Source organism: Salmo trutta, chromosome 10 (genome assembly GCF_901001165.1).
Source record: "Salmo trutta chromosome 10, fSalTru1.1, whole genome shotgun sequence".
Lineage (NCBI taxonomy): Eukaryota > Metazoa > Chordata > Actinopteri > Salmoniformes > Salmonidae > Salmo > Salmo trutta.
The window spans coordinates 32,708,463-32,730,087 of record NC_042966.1 but is presented as its reverse complement, the minus strand read 5'-3'; the positions used below and the strand labels follow the sequence as shown (position 1 = coordinate 32,730,087).

At 43.6% G+C, this 21,625-nt stretch overlaps 1 protein-coding gene across 2 annotated transcripts in view; it reads right to left on the bottom strand.

The window, feature by feature from the left end:
- Positions 1-21,625, bottom strand: part of LOC115201576 (inactive heparanase-2) — a 155,356-nt gene that overhangs the window by 17,244 nt on the left and 116,487 nt on the right. For both annotated transcript variants that reach the window (XM_029765338.1, XM_029765339.1), the window contains 3 exons: positions 20,295-20,409; positions 5,194-5,339; positions 1,700-1,846 (listed from right to left, as the gene is read on the bottom strand). In XM_029765338.1, coding sequence (XP_029621198.1) covers positions 1,700-1,846; positions 5,194-5,339; positions 20,295-20,409 — 408 coding nt within the window. The remainder of the gene's footprint in view (positions 1-1,699; positions 1,847-5,193; positions 5,340-20,294; positions 20,410-21,625) is intronic.

Sequence of the window (21,625 nt, the reverse complement as noted above, 5' to 3'; positions counted from 1 at the left end):
GCAAGATATTGGGGTCTGCGACGGGGCTGGTTTTCTTTTTGTAGTCTGTGATTGACTGTAAACCCTGCCACATACCTCTCGTGTCTGAGCCGTTGAATTGCGACTCTACTTTGTCTCTATACTGACGCTTAGCTTGTTTGATTGCCTTGCAGAGGGAATAGCTACACTGTTTGTATTCGGTCATGTTTCCGGTCGCCTTGCCCTGATTAAAAGCAGTGGTTCGGCTTTCAGTTTTGCGCGAATGCTGCCATCAATCCACGGTTTCTGGTTGGGGAAGGTTTTAATAGTCGCCGTGGGTACAACATCACTGATGCACTTGCTAATAAACTCGCTCACCGAATCAGCGTATACATCAATGTTGTTGTTCGACGCTATCCGGAACATATCCCAGTCCATGTGATCGAAGCAATCTTGAAGCATGGAATCAGATTGGTCGGACCAGCGTTGAACAGACCTGAGCACAGGCATTTCCTTTTTTAGTTTCTGTCTATAGGCTGGGAGCAACAAAATGGAGTCGTGGTCAGATTTGCCGAAAGGAGCACGAGGGAGGGCTTTGTATGCATCGCGGAAGTTAGAGTAACAATGATTGAGAATTTTGCCAGCCCGGGTCGTGCATTCGATATCCTGATAAAATTTAGGGAGCCTTGTTTTCAGATTAGCCTTGTTAAAATTATACAGCTTGTTAAATGTGGTAGTAGTGCCAGCATTGGTTTGTGGTCATAAATAGATGGCTATGAAGAATATAGATGAAAACTGTCTTGGTAGATTGTGTCGTCTATTGTTTTTCATGAGGTACTCTACCTCAAGCGAGCAATACCTAGAGACTTCCTTAATATAAGACGTTGCTCACCAGCTGTTATTGACAAATAGACACACACCCCCACCCCTCATCTTACCGGACGTAGCTGCTCTGTCCGGCCGATGCACGGAACATTCAACACACTCTCGAACAGCTAACTCCACGCTCTCACGGCACAGGCTGAGCACCTGAGACATGAAACAAACTACCCCATCTCACAGTTGGCTCAATAGGCAATTAGTCTGGAGATGCTGCTGGTAGTGTGTTGGCGAGATGCTGGACAAAATATTGACTTGCCTAGTTAAATAAAGGTCAAATACAATGTTAAAAAAATGCATGAGCAAAAAATAGTCATAATAACTTTACACAGAGTAGGCTACTGAAACAGACAGTGATGTGGCACTCAGTGGTGAGGCTGGGGCAGGCTGCAATGCATGCAGGGGGAAGCAGAGGAGACAGAGGTCAGTACTGTGGTTCCCAAACTTGGGGTCGGGGCATAACATTACAATTGTATAGCTACCAGGCTGTGTGTTTGTAGATGGACTGAGGTGAAGGAAGCTCCAGCAGACAAGGTGATCATGGCTGTGGTCTTTTTAGCTTGTTTTTGCTGTTCTCCAAGTAGCATTTTAAAGAGTTGTTTATTGTATAGAAATGCAGTAAATGAGCTTCATGAGTTTCCTTGGGGGAAACACCTAAATATTGGCCGTTGCTACACATGATCCCTGAGACAGCGAGAGATATAGAGATAAATATATAGATATGGAAGGAGAAAGGAGGAGAGAAAGGGAGAGAGAGAAGGAGAGAGAGAGAGTAAGGAGAAAGGAGTGAGAGAGAGAGAAAGAGAGAAAGAGAGAGAGTGCGTATGTGTGAGTATGTATCAGACCCCTACTATGCACTGACCTGGCGTGTAGTCCGTCTGTCCCGTAGGGCTGCAGCAGGTACTGATGGACAGTCTTGTTACGTAAGGTTCCCGCCAGCTTGATTTTCTTCCTCGACCGATGCAGGTTGATGATATAGATCGTTATGGACCCTCTCACGTAGTTATGACTGGAAGGCAGAGAAGAGAAGCATTCTAAATTAAAAAGCGAATAAAGGTAAACACAAATATTGGTTTCCATGGTTTTCTTCTTCTTCTTCTAATTTCATGAATCAGTCCCAAAACACCAAGCATCACCCCCCCCCCCCACTGCAGAGACTACCTTTTGTTGCTTTCTCACTCCCTTTTTCTCACTATGTCTATCTAGATCTGTAAGGTGCTCTATAGTGTCTTCCTCTGCCAAGCACAATAGAAACTTCAATAACTGAACAAGAGAACAGACATGTTAAAAACAGAGTAAAGCCTCTACCGGACAATTTAATAACAGGATCAAAACACTCTCGTGAAACCAAATCAAATGTGTTCCAAGCATTCCATAAACTCACTGTAATATATTATTTATCTTTATAAGAATCCTAAATCTATTATTTATGTTTAGTTTATAAATCCAGATAAAACTGTGTTTTGTGTTATTCTTCCATTGCCCTCTTAGCCCTTTTTCTAGATATTTACAGTACATTTCATAATACTGTGGTATATGCCCAGATTGAAAGGATCTAATATGTTTTGATATGCTCAAGACCTAAGACCTGTAGTCTCTACTCACATCACATTAGGGATCAATTGGAGGGTGTGAAAGTGTGTGACTGACCTCCTAGAATTACACAGACAACACTGCATGTCTTGAGAGTGCTGGGGAGAGGATTTAGGGAATATTGGCCAAAGATAAGAAAAACATGATAACATGTAATAAACTGCATAATGTGAAGGCTGGATCAACACAACTGGAGTGGTACCATATGTTTCAGGGTGTGTGTGTGCACCATAGGTTTCAGAGGACCACATTGTTAAGGGTCAGGGTTGGGCTTTGTCAGACCGGTCGATTAGCGATCCTTCTCTGATTAGCAATCTCTCCATCTCTCTCGCTCTCCATCTCTCACGGCTTCAGGTTTTTGTTCATTCTCTGTTTCTACACCTCATCGTACACCAAGGAAATGCTAAGCAGACCCACAGAGAGCCGATTCAAGTGACTTGAAAAATGCAACCATAGACACATGGACAGAGAACAGATTAGAATCAGGGTTGGTCACGTCTGTAAACAGAAAGCAACGTCTGTCTGTCTTTGTGTCAGACAGTGTAATCGGTCAGCCCTGGAGTATTTCTTCTGCTCAACTATTGAAGCCTTATGCCAAACATTGCTCAGGGCTGGGATGTATCAGACAGAAAGAGATGGAGTGTTAGATACCGATAGATTAGACAGAGAGATGGAGAGAGGGATAAAGACAGTCCAGGATTTCAAAATGATGAGATTCTGAGGCATTAGAAGCAGGAACGTAAACAACCTTTCACGTTGTTTGATGCTGGAGCATTGGTTTAGAGTGAAACAGACCATGTTAACCACTAAATGTCTGGAAAGCTAGAAACTGCTAACTGGCTAGAAGAATACAGTACCCAAAAGAGTGCTGAAACCGTTAACAGGCTAACTGGCTAACTTGGCTAACTGGCTAGAAGAATACAGTACGCAAAAGAGTGCTGAAACCGTTAACAGGCTAACTGGCTAACTTGGCTAACTGGCTAGAAGAATACAGTACCCAAAAGAGTGCTGAAACCGTTAACAGGCTAACTGGCTAACTTGGCTAACTGGCTAGAAGAATACAGTACCCTTGGTAGCAAAAGAGTACTTAACCTGCTAACTGGCGAGAAGAATACAATACCCTTGATAGCAAAATCATACTGAAACTGCTAACTGGTTAAAAGAGGATGAATGTTGAGATCCAGATATAAGTGCCGTGCCAGGGGCTAAAGGCTCCCATCATAAAAGGTGTCCTATCCTTCCAGGTGCCAGATGGAAAGCATTGGATGACAACTATTTCAGATCTCTGCCGATCTGTCAACAGGCCACACCATGGGTAACAGATCAGATGTGAGGTGTGTCTGTATCAGTAGATCCCTGAGTGTATCATTACGCTACTGCTCTCTACACCACACCTGCAACTGAGATGGAATAGAACAGAGACACATCCAATGGCCTTGACCTGAGGATAGAGATCAAAGAAAATGTTCACCAGCAAAGATGGAAGACTGATAAACGCTTATAGGTTTTTATTGTATATTCAATAAAAATATAGAACATAGTTATTACATATAGATAATGTTGTGTGCGGAGCCAGGTGAACAGATGTAACTGAGCCATGTGTGTATAGGTGGGACGGAGGGCAGTAAGTCTAGCCTGTTGCTGAAAGCTCTGCTGCTGACCTGTTACACATCACATATGGCTGGGTTAAATGATAACCTTGAACAGGGGGAACAGGGGGACGGTGCTGCTCTTTATCTATTCTGGGACAGACGTACCTATTGGATCTCCATCTCCCCTCACACCCCCCCAAAACTCCCTTCAACCAATCCGAGCTGAGATAAAGGACTGTCGCCGCCTCTTTGACGAAGAGAAGAGTCCCTCACACAGCTGATAAATGATACCTGTTAAGTTTTACGGCCTGGCCGCTCTGAAAGACTGAGTAGTCTGGATGACTGTTATTTATGAGCTGACCAGGCAGAATTGTGGCAGGCTGGGTAATTAATGTGATTTATCATGGCTAGAGTGGCTTATTAATGGGTTATAGTGCAGGAGAGACACAGTGACTGGACACAGTGCCTCAGGTGTCTGTGAATCTATTACGAATGTAACACCAAGGTAAGGAAAATGGGACAAGCCATAGAAGTCTGAGCTTCGAATGTTTTTTAGCCACCAAACTAGTCTTTGTCCTTAGGCCAAAATTGTACTTACAAATTTGTACTTGTGGAAGCTGGTACAGTGTATGCTGTAATTTTTACTTGTGGAAGCTGGTACAGTGTATGGCAGTAATTTTTAGATGTGGAAGCTGGTACAGTGTATGCTGTAATTTTTACTTGTGGAAGCTGGTACAGTGTATGGCTGTAATTTTTACTTGTGGAAGCCGGTACAGTGTATGGCTGTAATGTTTTAGATGTGGAAGCTGGTACAGTGTATGGCTGTAATGTTTTAGATGTGGAAGCTGGTACAGTGTATGGCTGTAATTTTTAGATGTGGAAGCTGGTACAGTGTATGGCAGTAATTTTTAGATGTGGAAGCTGGTACAGTGTATGGCAGTAATTTTTAGATGTGGAAGCTGGTACAGTGAATGGCAGTAATTTTTAGATGTGGAAGCTGGTACAGTGTATGGCAGTAATTTTTAGATGTGGAAGCTGGTACAGTGTATGGCAGTAATTTTTAGATGTGGAAGCTGGTACAGTGTATGCTGTAATTTTTAGATGTGGAAGCTGGTACAGTGTATGCTGTAATTTTTACTTGTGGAAGCTGGTACAGGGCTGCAGCACTTACTTGTGGAAGCTGGTACAATGGGCGTAAATGCGTAGTTTGTCTCGGATGACCCTCCCTGGCCGTGGTTTCCTCTGTAAGCCTGCTACCCGCACCGCCAACACCCTGGGGCCCACCAGACGCTTGAACACCAGTGAGAACCAATAGTCCTGCAACACACACACACACATACACACACACATATACATACACACACATACACACAAACACCTGTTACACAGTGCAAAGCCAAAACACAGCATGCACAATCAGATCGCAAAGTAAGCATGAGCTACCATAGTAATGTTCCCTGTTCCACTGAGGCAATTGACATGTCAACAACTACATAAGGTCAAGCTAACTAGTGTCAATGTCCACGCACCCACTGAAATCTAATGAGCATAAAATAAATCCCCATAAACATGTGTCAGTTTAAGCTAGAGATATCTGTTTTTTTGCCTTGGATGCGTCTCAATTCACCGCATCCACCATGTCGCACTTCCACATCTGTGGTGAAAGGTGACAGAGCTAGAGAGGTGTTTCAGACCAGAAGACATCTGTGGTGAAAGGTGACAGAGCTAGAGAGGTGTTTCAGACCAGAAGACATCTGTGGTGAAAGGTGACAGAGCTAGAGAGGTGTTTCAGACCAGAAGACATCTGTGGTGAAAGGTGACAGAGCTAGAGAGGTGTTTCAGACCAGAAGACATCTGTGGTGAAAGGTGACAGAGCTAGAGAGGTGTTTCAGACCAGAAGACCTCTGTGGTGAAAGGTGACAGAGCTAGAGAGGTGTTTGTCAGACCAGAAGACATCTGTGGTGAAAGGTGACAGAGCTAGAGAGGTGTTTCAGACAGGAAGACATCTGTGGTGAAAGGTGACAGAGCTAGAGAGGTGTTTCAGACCAGAAGACATCTGTGGTGAAAGGTGACAGAGCTAGAGAGGTGTTTCAGACCAGAAGACATCTGTGGTGAAAGGTAACAGAGCTAGAGAGGTGTTTCAGACCAGAAGACATCTGTGGTGAAAGGTGACAGAGCTAGAGAGGTGTTTGTCAGACCTTCTCACAAAATCGTCTGTAGCACCCAAATGGTTTGGCCTACAAACTATTATGACCCTCTTCACGAACATGTCAGTTGTGTTGCTCTAGGACACCTACAGGCCTCACAAGACTAATCTGAAGGTCCCCTGGTACCATTTGAATTAATGTATATATGGAGACTGTTTAGTGCCAGAAATAAGGGAGTTTCCTTATCTTTCTTATATCTCTCAGATATAGGACAGACACTTCAGAACAAACTTCCTTTTGATATTTTGGGACTGTTTTTCTATGTAGAGAATCTGTCATTCTATGGGTTTGTATGGCCTAATAGCAATTTTTGGAGGGCTGACAAAAAATGTCTTCAACATTTTGTTTTGGGGGATACTTCCAGGGGTCTTAAAATTCAAAATAAAATAGCTAAATGATACTTGGTATGACATTCTAAAACAATTCCATATAGCTTAGTAGAACCGGCTTAGACAGGTCTTAGACTATAAGGGGCTAAATGATCACATCCGGGAGATGGAGATCTGGTTGTACTGTACATGTAGTATGTCAGAACAGGGGGATGTAGAGTTCTGGTTGTACTGTACATGTAGTATGTCAGAACAGGGGGATGTAGAGTTCTGTACTGTACATGTAGTATGTCAGAACAGGGGGATGTAGAGATCTGGTTGTACTGTACATGTAGTATGTCAGAACAGGGGGCTGTAGAGTTCTGTACTGTACATGTAGTATGTCAGAACAGGGGGATGTAGAGTTCTGTACTGTACATGTAGTATGTCAGAACAGGGGGATGTAGAGTTCTGGTTGTACTGTACATGTAGTATGTCAGAACAGGGGGATGTAGAGTTCTGTACTGTACATGTAGTATGTCAGAACAGGGGGTTGTAGAGTTCTGTACTGTACATGTAGTATGTCAGAACAGGGGGATGTAGAGTTCTGTACTGTACATGTAGTATGTCAGAACAGGGGGTTGTAGAGTTCTGGTTGTACTGTACATGTAGTATGTCAGAACAGGGGGCTGTAGAGTTCTGTACTGTACATGTAGTATGTCAGAACAGGGGGATGTAGAGTTCTGTACTGTACATGTAGTATGTCAGAACAGGGGGCTGTAGAGTTCTGTACTGTACATGTAGTATGTCAGAACAGGGAGATGTAGAGTTCTGGTTGTACTGTACATGTAGTATGTCAGAACAGGGGGCTGTAGAGTTCTGTACTGTACATGTAGTATGTCAGAACAGGGGGATGTAGAGTTCTGGTTGTACTGTACATGTAGTATGTCAGAACAGGGGGTTGTAGAGTTCTGGTTGTACTGTACATGTAGTATGTCAGAACAGGGGGTTGTAGAGTTCTGGTTGTACTGTACATGTAGTATGTCAGAACAGGGGGTTGTAGAGTTCTGGTTGTACTGTACATGTAGTATGTCAGAACAGGGGGATGTAGAGTTGCAGAGGTGCTAAAACGCTCCCCTACATCTAACAGTTGTACAGAACAGAATATAAGATACCACAGAGAATGTGTTGAGAGAATCAACTGAATGCTGAGCCCTCAGTGTTTACAAGTGTCCAGTTCAATGCAAATCCCAAATTATAACAGTTTTCACCTCAATTAAAAGCAGTAAAAGAACACGTGGGAAAAGCAGACAGGCTGTACTGGTGCCTAGTTACAATGATGCCCAGACCAGGGTTAGAAGCCGGATACCGATGCTTCAGTCTTTATTGAAAGAGACAATATAATATATACTATTGGATCCCACAGTGAGGGGCTATTACTAGTCTTTGTTATGTTTATTTAGCTGCAGGATCGATGTGAACGTCAAATAAAATGAAAGTCAAAAATGTAACTGTTGTGGGAAATATGCCTGGGAAAAAACCTGGTTGAACTACTGAAGTGAAAAATACAATAGAACAGCACACTGCCCTCTCAGCAAAGACATGGGAGCCTTGGACATTTATTCACACGTCAACCCCCTGGCAGAGCAAAGCACGCAACTTTACAGTGGTCTCAGCACCTCTCCTCTTTTTTTCTACTCTTCTACCCGCTCTCCTCTGTTATGCCGCTCTCTTCCCTCCTCTCCTCTGTTATGCCCCTCTCTTCCCTCCTCTCCTCTGTTATGCCCCTGTCTTCTCTCTCCTCTCCTCTGTTATGCCCCTCTCTTCCCTCTCCTCTCCTCTGTTATGCCCCTCTCTTCCCTCCTCTCCTCTGTTATGCCCCTGTCTTCTCTCTTCTCCTCTGTTATGCCCCTCTCTTCCCTTCTCTCCTCTCCTCTGTTATGCCCCTCTCTTCCCTCTCCTCTCCTCTGTTATGCCCCTGTCTTCTCTCCTCTCCTCTGTTATGCCCCTCTCTTCCCTTCTCTCCTCTCCTCTGTTATGCCCCTCTCTTCCCTCTCCTCTCCTCTGTTATGCCCCTGTCTTCTCTCCTCTCCTCTGTTATGCCCCTGGCTTCTCTCTTCTCCTCTGTTATGCCCCTCTCTTCCCTTCTCTCCTCTCCTCTGTTATGCCCCTCTCTTCCCTCTCCTCTCCTCTGTTATGCCCCTGTCTTCTCTCCTCTCCTCTGTTATGCCCCTCTCTTCCCTCCTCTCCTCTGTTATGCCCCTCTCTTCCCTCCTCTCCTCTGTTATGCCCCTGTCTTCTCTCTTCTCCTCTGTTGTGCCCCTCTCTTCCCTTCTCTCCTCTCCTCTGTTATGCCCCTCTCTTCCCTCTCCTCTCCTCTGTTATGCCCCTGTCTTCTCTCCTCTCCTCTGTTATGCCCCTGTCATCTCTCCTCTCCTGTCCTCTGTTATGCCCCTCTCTTCCCTCCTCTCCTCTGTTATGCCCCTCTCTTCCCTCCTCTCCTCTGTTATGCCCCTGTCTTCTCTCTTCTCCTCTGTTATGCCCCTGTCTTCTCTCTTCTCCTCTGTTATGCCCCTCTCTTCCCTCCTCTCCTGTCCTCTGTATGCCTCTGTCTTCTCTGCTCTCCTCTGTTATGCCCCTGTCTTCTCTCTTCTCTTCTGTTATGCCCCTCTCTTCCCTCCTCTCCTGTCCTCTGTATGCCTCTGTCTTCTCTGCTCTCCTCTGTTATGCCCCTGTCTTCTCTCCTCTCCTCTGTTATGCCCCTCTCTTCCCTCCTCCCCTGTCCTCTGTTATGCCTCTGTCTTCTCTGCTCTCCTCTGTTATGCCCCTGTCTTCTCTCTTCTCCTCTGTTATGCCCCTGTCTTCTCTCTTCTCCTCTGTTATGCCCCTGTTTTCTCTCTTCTCCTCTGTTATGCCCCTGTCATCTCTCCTCTCCTGTCCTCTGTTATGCCCCTCTCTTCCCTCCTCTCCTCTGTTATGCCCCTGCCATCTCTCCTCTGCTCTCCTCTGTTATGCCCCTCTCTTCCCTCTTCTCTCCTCTATTATGCCCCTGTCTTCTCTGCTCTCCTCTGTTATGCCCCTCTCTTCCCTCTTCTCTCCTCTGTTATGCCCCTGTCTTCCCTCCTCTCCTCTGTTATGCCCCTGTCTTCTCTCCTCTCCTCTGTTATGCCCCTGTCTTCTCTCCTCTCCTCTGTTATGCCCCTGTCTTCTCTCCTCTCCTCTGTTATGCCCCTCTCTTCCCTCTGCTCTCCTCTGTTATGCCCCTGTCATCTCTCCTCTCCTGTCCTCTGTCATGCCCCTCTCCTCTTTCCCAGACTCAACACCTCACCAGAGGTTCTGAACAACATGTGTGTGTCAGGAAGTTCCCATGCAATCCTACATATGGCAACATTTAAGGGCTTATTTCTTTTTCACCAGGCCAAGCTTTAACTTAATTTGCTGCTCTGCTATTGGGAGAGCCCAGAGTACTGTAAGAGTACAGAACAGAAGTGTACAATTTGGCCTATAGACAGACTTATAGACAGGCCTATAGACAGGCCTATAGACAGACCTATAGACAGGCCTATAGACAGGCCTATAGACAGGCCTATAGACAGGCCTATAGACAGACCTATAGACAGACCTATAGACAGGCCTATAGACAGACCTATAGACAGACCTATAGACAGGCCTATAGACAGGCCTATAGACAGGCCTATAGACAGGCCTATAGACAGACTTATAGACAGGCCTATAGACAGGCCTATAGACAGGCCTATAGACAGGCCTATAGACAGACCTATAGACAGACCTATAGACAGGCCTATAGACAGGCCTATAGACAGACCTATAGACAGGCCTATAGACAGGCCTATAGACAGGCCTATAGACAGGCCTATAGACAGACCTATAGACAGACCTATAGACAGGCCTATAGACAGACCTATAGACAGACCTATAGACAGGCCTATAGACAGGCCTATAGACAGGCATATAGACAGGCCTATAGACAGGCCAATAGACAGGCCAATAGACAGACCTATAGACAGGCCTATAGACAGGCCTATAGACAGGCCTATAGACAGGCCTATAGACAGGCCTATAGACAGACCTATAGACAGACCTATAGACAGACCTATAGACAGGCCTATAGACAGGCCTATAGACAGACCTATAGACAGGCCTATAGACAGGGGCAACTGGGAACAGAGCACACACTATTATGAATAGATCTGTAGATTTAGACTGTGGTTATTCAGGTGAGAGCCTTGGAGTATAGACAGTGGTTCTTGAGGTGAGAGCCTTGGAGTATAGACAGTGGTTCTTGGGGTGAGAGCCTTGGAGTATAGACTGTGGTTCTTGGCGTGACCGCCTTGGACCGTAGACTGTAATTACGAGTGCCCCTCTCTAGCCAGCTGGAAAGAGATAATATCAAAGACTGGGAAAACTATTTTATCCTCCTTTTACACTGTGTCTGTCTGTAAAGAAGCCTGGTATTCGACGTTAGAGACTCATGTTCTATGAGTCTATCAGTCTATATAGATTGGCCTAACCTGGTTTCCAAGAGACATAACCCATGGGGTCAGTTAAACTTCCTGACCTCCACAGAGGTCTGTCTCGGTGTGATCAGTCAGAACTGTGATTGACGAGCAGGTTCAACCAGGCAATTCTGTGTATCTGATTTACTAACAGAGAGAGATGGAGATGTCAATGAGAAATCTACGGGCTGTGCCCAGTTGTACATCTGGAAAGCAGGGAGAGAATACACCCAGGGATGGAGAGTGGATAGTCCACCCTGAGAATGTGGTATAGTCTGAAGAGATCAGTTTATAAGTACCCAGCGAGCACACAACGTTCTGAGAACCATGTTTCTTAGAGCTTGGTGAGAGCATTGTTGTTCTGTGGTTATTTAACATACTACCTTCCCACAACTGGTGCAGTAACGATGCTTGGCTTTGGAACATTTTCAGCATATATAAGAAACTTGACAAACTTTTTCTTCGTATTTAATTACTTTAACAGAACGTTTCTTTAAAGTTCAAACATGGTTAAATGTTATTAAAATACTAATTTGGTAATGTTCGGGGAACGTTCTCCAACTGGTTTGACATTGAGAATGTTCCCAGAAAACACAAAGAAACAATGTACTTCAGAGTAACTTTTCCTACGGGTTTCTTCATGGTTCTATTTAAAATCATGTTCTCAAATTGTTCCAAGAACATTAGAAACAACATTCTGCTGTGGGAATTTCAGTACTTCAGCATAACATGTTCTACTGGTTTCGTCCTTGTTCTATTTAAAGTCATGTTCTCAAATTGTTTAGAGAAAGTAAGAAAAGTTTCCTTAAAAAAAGTAGAGGAGAACTTTTGTAACATTCAGAGAACATTCTAAGAATGTTATTTAAAAACATATACATTCCATTCTCAGCATCAACAGAATTCTCTATCTTGTTAAGTGTGTTCAGGTGTGTTAGCCGTGCCCACTAATTGGCCACACCTGATCTGAATGAGTGCTTTTTTCATTTGAAATGGGGTCTGTTTGAATAAAATAAAAAGATCAGCTTTGAATGCGTAAAAAAAACATACCATGCTAACTCGATCCTGGGGGCGCAGTGGACTAATTCCACGTATAGTGACCAGAAAATTATTGGTTCAAATCGCACTGACGCTGTCTATCCACATTATCTGCAGTGAGCACAGATTGGCTTACTGTGACAACGTCAGCCGCTGTGGAGAATACCCTCTCGCTAGGGACAGAGGTCATGAGGGTATATTAACTCGTTGGTCTTCCACCATGTAAGTGGATCAGCATCCAGGGGAATACAGTCCACTTCCCTGTATGAGGTCACCTCCTCCTCTATGACCTTGACCTTTGACTTGGTTCCCTGCTCCTGGGTCGTGAACAACTCCCAAAAAAGCTCAGCCATGGCAGACTTCTTTTCTGGAGGAGAACCCCTGTTGTCTGCCGTCTCTGTAGAGGGGTTGGCCCCTGTGCTGTCTGTGGCTAGACCCTGCAGAATTAAATTAGATGAAAATGAAGTGGCTTTAAAGTGTCTTTAGAAATATGATTTATTGTTAGAAATATATATCAGACACTATTATGACAATTACAATTATTACTTTATAATTAATTGTTAAATCACAAATTCATAAAATAATAAATGTCACATTAACAAAATAAATACAATACCTGTTGTATATTGGTCAGAATCTCTGCTGTGAGTTCATTGTAGACTCTCAGACGAGCAGCAGCATGCAGGTGCAGCAGGGACTTGAACCGGGGTTCCAAAGCGGTGCTCTTGTGTAAGAAGTCTTGGACACCAGGGTCAGCATATCTAGGCTCCAGGTTAACTCTGATAGAAGTCTTGGACACCAGGGTCAGCATATCTAGGCTCCAGGTTAACTCTGATAGAAGTCTTGGACACCAGGGTCAGCATATCTAGGCTCCAGGTTAACTCTGATAGCAGTCTTGACATCCCTTACTGCGGGTTCATCTTCATCAGATGCCACCATTGATTTCAGGATCATTGTTTTCATAGGCAGGACCATGGAAACTAATGGAATGCTCTCAGTGCATATCAGTGTTGTGACTGTTCTGAGAGGTTTGCACACTTTGATAACTTCCTCTGCTAGTCTTATGTCATTTTCAGACAAAGTCACAATATCTTTGACATTCTTCCTCACAGCTTGATCAGTCAGTGTAGAATACACCGCAACTTTCTGCTCAAGGTATCTCTCAACCATGTCATGGCTTGAATTCCATCTAGTAGGGACATCTTGGATTAGTTTGTGGTTTGGCAGCTCCAGCATCTCCTGTTTTGCCTTGAAAACATGTGCAGCAGTTGTGCTTTTATAAAAGAAGGATACCACCTTCCTGATCTTTGCTAGGAAGCGAGAGATTGGATTCACTGACATTGCTTTTTGAGATGCAGATGAATAACGTGAGCAATGCATCCTATCTGTGGCCCCAATCCAGCTAGTGCAACTGCATTTACAATATTTCTAGCGTTGTCACTGGTCACAGGAATCGTTACATTATCCATCTCCAACTTCCACACTGCAACTACTTCCCTTAGCTCTTCCCCCAGGTTCACACTGGTGTGACTACTCTCAAGGGGACTTGTTTGAAGGACAGGGCTTTTTATCTCCCTCTCTGCCGTAATGAAATGAGCCGTTACTGTCTGTTGTTAGGAGCAACACACCGCGTTTCTGACAACTCGCTCTCAAGTTGTTATTAATGTCTGGGCAAAATGTGTACAGGAAGGAATAGTGAAGCGCGGCTCGACCACTTTAAACATCTGCCGCTATGAATTTTGCTATCGCTGCGTTGATTTCTTTGGCCCTACCGGAGTCAGCCGCATGTTGTTGCCTGAAGGCTGTGGGGAGAAGTGGTTGCCGATTGATTGCCGTATCATTTTTTTTGCCTAATCCCACCGATTGGCACTTTGGGTGATGCAAATGAGTGGTCATGTTACTCGTATTGTCACTCTAATAGGCTATCAGCAATGAACAGAGCCCTACATGTTGTAGATGTTTTATCCACCACTCTAACAGGCTATCAGCAATGAACAGAGCCCTACATGTTGTAGATGTTTTATCCACCACTCTAACAGGCTATCAGCAATGAACAGAGCCCTACATGTTGTAGATGTTTTATCCACCACTCTAATAGGCTATCAGCTATCAGCGTACTATTGTTTGTACAGATGAACATGGTACCTTCAGGCTTTTGGAAATTGCTCCCAAGGATGAACCAGACATGTGGAAGTCTACAATTTTCTTCTGAGGTCTTGGCTGATTTCTTTTTATTTTCACATGATGTCAAGCAAAGAGGCACTGAGTTTGTGAAGGTAGGCCTTGAAATACATCCATAGGTACACCTCAGCAGGTAGCCTAGCGGTTAGCGCGTTGGGCCAGTAACCGAAAGTTTGCTAGATCAAATACCTGAGCTGACAAGGTAAAAATCTGTCATTCTGCCCCTGTACAAGACAGTTAACCCACTGTTCCTAGGCCATCATTGTAATTAAGAACTTGTTCTTAACTAACTTGCCTAGTTAAATAAAGGTTAAATAAAAAAAATGGACTAAAATGATGTCAATTAGCCTAGCAGAAGCTTCTAAAGCCATGACATCATTTTCTGGAATTTTCCAAGCTGTTTAAAGACACAGCCAACTTAGTGTATGGAAACTTCTGACCCACTGGAATTGTAATACAGTGAATTATAAGTGAAATAATCTGTCTGTAAACAATTGTTGGAAAAATGTATTGTGTCATGCACAAAGTAGATGTCCTAACCGACTTGCCAAAACTATAGTTTGTTAACAACAAATTTGTGGAGTGGTTGAAAAACGAGTTTCAATGACTCCAACCTAAGTGTATGTAAACTTCCAACTTCAACTGTGTGTGTATATACATATCTAAAAAAAATAATAATCTTATAGCTATCATAAATGATTAATGTATTGTACCGAACCGTGCACTGTGGACCCTGTACCGAAAGGTACAATATGAATACACGTACCGTTTCACCCCTAGTTAGAATGCCTCTAATTAGGAGAGGGTTAACAATGTGCAGTCCGTTATAATTAGGGGCTGGTATAAAAGCAATCTGGAACACACTGCCATCAGACACACTGCACCACGCATCGCACCTTCACAAAAACACATAAAGACATGGCTAAAGTGTAAATGTGCACTGTCCCTGAAAAATGTTTAATAAACTCAAACTTAAACCTGCAGTAAATAGTAACACACAGCAGCATATCCATTTAATCAACCAGAAAACAAGAGCAGTATCTTTTCAACAGCCTTCTGTGTCTTTAAATGCTGGAATCAGAGAGAGAGAGAGATGACAGGATCTCGTAGAGGAATGAAAAAGAAAGGAGGGTGAGAGCGATAAAATAATGAAAAGAGGCGTACCAGGATCTATAAACAGGGAGAAAAGAGGAGAAGAGCAGAGGGAGGCCCATATCAGTTTAACAGACAAACCACCCAGGAAGCAGGTTAATATACTAAGCTGAGGTCACATCCCAAACATCTTCACGTGCTGGGCCAAAAACATGTTTTACATTTCCTGCAGGGTGAACAGGGTGATCAACATCCTACAAAGATATAAACGCATGCAACAATTTCAAAGATTTTACAGGTACAGGTACAGTTCAGAGGTACAGTTCATATAAGGAAATCAGTCAATTTCAATAAATTCATTAGGCCCTAATCTATAGATTTCAATTGTCTGGGCAGGGGTGCAGCCATGGATGGGCGTTGGAGGGCATAGCCCCACCTACTTGACAGCCAGGCCCACCCACTGGGGAGCCAGGCCCAGCCAATCAGAATGAGTTTTTCCCCACAAAAGGGTTTTATTACAGACAGAAATACTCCTCAGTTCCATCAGCTGTCCAGGTGGCTGGTCTCAGACGATCCCGCAGGTGAAGAAGCCAGATGTGGAGGTCCTGGGCTGACGTGGTTACATGTGGTCTGTGGTTGTGAGGCCGGTTGGACGTCCTGCCATGTTCTCTAAATCAACTTTGGAGGCAGCTTATGGTAGAGAAATGAACATTAAATTTTCTGGCACCAACTCTGGAGGACATTCCTGCAGTCAGCATGCCAATTGCATGCTCCCTCAAAACTTAAGACATCTGTGGCATTGTGTTGCGTAACAAAACTACACATTTTAAAGTGGCTTTTTATTGTCCCCAGCACAAGGTGCACCTGTGTAATGATCATGCTGTTTAATAAGCTTCTTGCCACACCTGTCTGGTGGATGGATTATCTTGGCGAAAGAGACATGCTCACTAACAGGGATGTAAACAAATTTGTGACCAAAATCTCAGAGAAATAAGCTTTTTGTGAGTACGGAACATTTCATTTCAGCTCATGAAAGTTGGGACCAACACTTTACATGTTGCATTTATTTTTTGATCAGTGTATATGAGAGTTCTGGAAATTAGTATTTTCTGTCTAGTGCCTGGACCATTAGAAATGCTGATCTCTCTAATATATATCAGAAACAATAGACTCTTTATTTAATTTACTAGGCAAGTCAGTTAAGTCCCGTGTGGCTCAGTTGGTAGAGCATGGTGTTTGCAACGCCAGGGTTGTGGGTTCGATTCCCATGGGGGACCAGTATGGGGGGGGGAATAAAAATGTATGAAGTGGATGCATTCACTACTGTAAGTTGCTCTGGATAAGAGTGTCTGCTAAATGACTCAAATGTGAAGTTAAGAACAAATTCTTATTTTCAATGACAGCCTAGGAACAGTGGGTAAACTACCTTGTTCAGGGGCAGAACAACAGATTTTTACCTTGTCGGCTCGGGGATTCGATCTTTCAACCTTTCAGTTACTAGTCCAACGCTCTAACCACTAGGCTACCTGTCGCCTCACTGCTCACGCTGTCTACCCTGAGCAGTCACAAAAAACTGTCTGTTCTCGCCTTCACAGCGAGAAATAGACTTCCCAAGGACACCTGCTACAGGGGAGCACACTCTGTAAATGTTATTAACAGTGCATTAAGAAAGTATTCATACACCTTGACTTTTTCCACATTTTGTTACGTTACAGCCTTATTCTCAAATGCATTAAATGTTTTTTTTTCGTCAATCTATACACAATACCCCATAATGACAAAGCAAAAACTTTTAGCAAATTTATTAGAAATAAAAATGGAAAATATTATATTTACATAAGTATTCAGACCCTTTACTCAGTACTTTGTTGAAGCACCTTTAGCAGCAATTACAGCCATGAGTCTTCTTGGGTATGACGCTACAAGCTTGGCACACCTGTATTTGGGGAGTTTCTCCCATTCTTCTCTGCAGATCCTCTCAAGCTCTGTCAAGTTGGATGGGGAGTGTTGCTGCACAGCTATTTTCAGGTCTCTCCAGAGATTGGGTTCAATTCCAGGCTCTGGCTGGGCCACTCAAGGACATTCAGAGACTTGTCCCGAAGCCACTCCTGCTTTGTCTTGGCTGTGTGCTTAGGGTCGTTGTCTTGTTGGAAGGTAAACCTTCGCCCCAGTCTGACGAACTGAGCGCTCTGGAGCAGGTTTTCATCAAGGATCTCTGCTCCGTTCATCATGCTTCACCATAGGGATGGTGCCAGGTTTCCTAAAGACGTGACGATTGGCATTCAGACCAAAGAGTTCAATCTTGGTTTCATCAGACCAGAGAATCTTGTTTTTAAGGTGCCTTTTGGCAAAGTCCAAGCAGGCTGTCGTGCCTTTTACTGAGGAGTGGCTTCCGTCTGGCCACTCTACCATAAAGGCCTGATTGGTGGAGTACTGCAGAGATGGTTGTCCTTCTGGAAGGTTCTCCCATCTCCACAGAGGAACTCTAGAGCTCTGTCAGAGTGACCATCGGGTTCTTGGTCACCTCCCAGACCAAGGGCTTCTCCCCCGATTGCTCAGTTTGGCCGGGCGGCCAGATCTAGGAAAAGTCTTCCAAAACCTTCCATTTATGATGGAGGGTACTGTGTTCTTGGGGACCTTCAATGCTGCAGAAATGTTTTTGTACCCTTCCCCAGATCTTTGCGTCGACACAATCCTGTCTCGGAGCTCTACAGACAATTCCTTTGACCTCATGGCTTGATTTTTGCTCTGACATGCACTGTCAACTGTGGGACCTTACATAGACAGGTGTGTGCCTTTCCAAATCATATCCAACAAATGTAATTTACCACAGGTGGACTCCAATGAAGTTGTAGAAACATCTCAAGGATGATCAATGGAAACAGGATGCACCTGAGCTCAATTTTGAGTCTCATAGCAAAGGGTCTGAATACTTATGTAAATAAATTATTTCAAAATGTTTAAATTTGCTAAACAAAAATCTAAAAACCTTTTTTGGCTTTGACATTGTGTTATTGTGTGTAGATTGCTGAGGATTATTATTATAATGTTTTAATAAGGCTGTAATGTAACAAAACGTGGAAAAAGTCAAAGGGGTCTGAATACTTTCCGAAGCCACTGTATGTAGAGTATATCGTTCCAAACAATATGTTTTAAAATGAGCAAAATCAGAAAGCGTAATTTTGAGATATTCATATTTCTATGTTTTAATGTTGAATAAATGAATGTGAACAAAAGAAATTCAGGATGAAGACATACACACTATAAGTAGTATAAGGACACCAAGATGTTGTCTGTATCATGCATAGTTCATAGGGTCTTATACAGGAGGCATGTAAAGATCTAAAAAGGTGCTAAAATTGCCACTTTCATCATGATAAAAAAAAATGGTTTGTGATACAAATGTAAAAAGTATGTCAATCATCTTTCTTCCCATTTAAGTTTGTATGTGACAATTGCCAGAACAATCTGAGATACCAAAAATATTTCCATTGTGATTGTGATCATAGCCTGGGGGGAGCATCCTTCCCAGAAAATGTACAGAGACCAGAGCGGTATGGAAAATAATTGTCTGCTTTCTGATTGTTTTCTAATGTCCATCAAGCAGGTAGCTCTGTGATGTTGCAGCTGGAGGATACATGAAGACTACAACCAGATGGAGCTGTAGGGAGATAAATTCATGGAGCGGTGTCATTGACTTTCGTAGGATGGGTTGGTATCTGAGCATTGAATCGTTAGTGTGGTTGGTACTGTTGTCTAGCTTTAGAATTAACTTTGAGGTAAGGTAGAAGCAGAATAAGTGTTTAAAAACGCTTTTTTAAAGTGTATAATTCATTGTAAAATTGTGTTGAAAGCCACTGCCAAGACCTCCCAATGGCAGGTCTACACAGTAAATGTTTCATGCTTTGCACCAGGTACAGACACCAGTAATGGTCCCAGGTTGAAAAACTCTGAATTATTCTTAATGATATATTATTTATTTCCTCTAGCTTTGGAGCATTGAATAGAGACGTCTCCCTAATGAACACCACCCATCCCTGCAGCAGCTAAATATAGTAAGATGTCCTCCACATCTTCTTTAGGCATCCACCAGTTGTTGATAAATCATTTTTATGAACTTGGCGCCGCAGTAGCATTGTATCACTGACTCTGTTTGGATCAAAGAGTCTTGGATGTCTCAATCTCTGGCAAAACCCCTCAAAAGTAAACACTCTTTCAGTCCTGGTTCTGGTGACCCACAGGGTGTGCAGGCTTTTTTTCCAACCCAGCACTAAAACCCCTTATTCAACTAATCAACTTGTCATCGATTAGTTGTGCATAAAGTTTGCCCTGAGCATAGTCCTGTACCCCTGATCCTGCGTGGTACAATCCCAACCGCAGAAGGCAGTGGTGAGAGCCAGGACTGGACTATGCCATTGCAGACAGTGCCGGGGGGGGGATGGGTGGTGTTCAGGGATGGGTGGTGTTCATTAGGGAGACGTCTCTATTCAATGCTCGAAAGCTATCTACAGCTCAGGTTGTGCAGATCTGTTACCAGCCCAGCGCTGCACACAGAGGGGCACACATTTTGTGATGGGGGGAAGGGGAGAGTCATGACACCATCCTAGAAAGAATGCTGGAGAAAGAATGCTGGAGAAAGAATGCTGGAGAAAGAATGCTGGAGAAAGAATGCTGGAGAAAGAATGCTGGAGAAAGAATGCTGGAGAAAGAATGCTGGAGAAAGAATGCTGGAGAAAGAACGCGAGGTGACACAGAGGACTGAGATGAGCCTATAGTAGCTACCCAAAGCCACACTGAAGACCGGACTAAGAGTAGCTAATCAGAGTGGCAAACCCTCCAATGGACTTTCCCTTGCTATACAGTGAGAATATAAAGGAATGATTTGTCCGGCGCTGCTTGACGATGATAAGGAGAGCAGAGTGTGAGACTAACCGGCAGTGGATTGAAGTGCTGGTCTACGAGGTGTGTGTATCCATAGTCGAAGAACGAGTGTCTCAGGACCACGTCAATCCCCTGCATCGCTGCCATACCCAGAGTGTTCAGCCACCTGAAACACACACACACACACACACACACACACACACACACACACACACACACACACACCCCAGTGGCGGTCAGTGGTGTTTATGATGAGGATTGTCTTATGTCTATTACAACATGTTGGATGACTGTCATTCATATTCCATTCACCCAGTTCAATGTAACATCCATAGGTTTAGGCTACTACATGATACTCACATTTTCATGAGGTTGCTACAACCTAGCCTATGAATGAACGTTTACAACGTAGGTGCACACAGGTCTAGAGACAAATTTGAGACGACAGACACATGGACAGACAGTTACATTTTCAATATCGGCTTGCACACTCTTGCCTGCATCTAGCTTATTTAGGGTGTAATCATTAGTCCAACAGTTGCAAATAAGAGTTCCTATTGGACAAAGTCAGGTATTTTTATCCCCGTTTAGTTTGTTTACGTTTAATTAAGAAACGTTTTTCAACAGAATCGGCGGAATGAATACACCTCTGATCACGCATAAACACAGTTCACTTTAATAGCAGCCACGTTGAATTCCTTCTTGCATCTATGTACTCTCTTCCTCTCACCTTTTCCCTTCGCTTTTGGACTTCAATGAACAACACATCAGCTGTATGTGACTAGGCAACAAAAAAAACTTTACAAGCCAAACCATGTCATAACCGCTACACACAGCCTGCATCATTGTCTCCATATTAGCTAAAGTAATGTCCTAGTCAACATAGCTAATAGAACTAATGCGTTAGTAAACCCACTACAATCATGCAGTAACGTTAGTGTATAGTCAGTAAGCAGTTACACAGGCGGGCCCCGGTGGCTATAAATTAATAAAACCAAAAGCTTGACTTGGAAGAGTTCCAGTGTTGTGTTAGATAGCAATAGCCAGCTTGCTAACATAGCATCCCTCTGTTTGAGCAGGATGTTTCAGTAACTAAACTAGCCAGCCGCATTTGCTAGCTAAGTAAGAGAAACTGAAAGTGAAGAAAAGTATGAAATCTCTCTCTCTCGCTCTCTCCTCCTTCATATTTTGAAGAAATGAATTTGTTGAAAACTGTTCAACTGCAGTGCTAGCTAGCTGTAGCTTATGCTTTCAGTACTTGATTAATTCTCTGATCCTTTGATTGGGTGGACAACATGTTCATGCTGCAAGAGGTCTGATAGGTTGGAGGACATCCTCCGGAAGTTGCCATAATTACTATGTAAGTCTATGGAAGGGGGTGA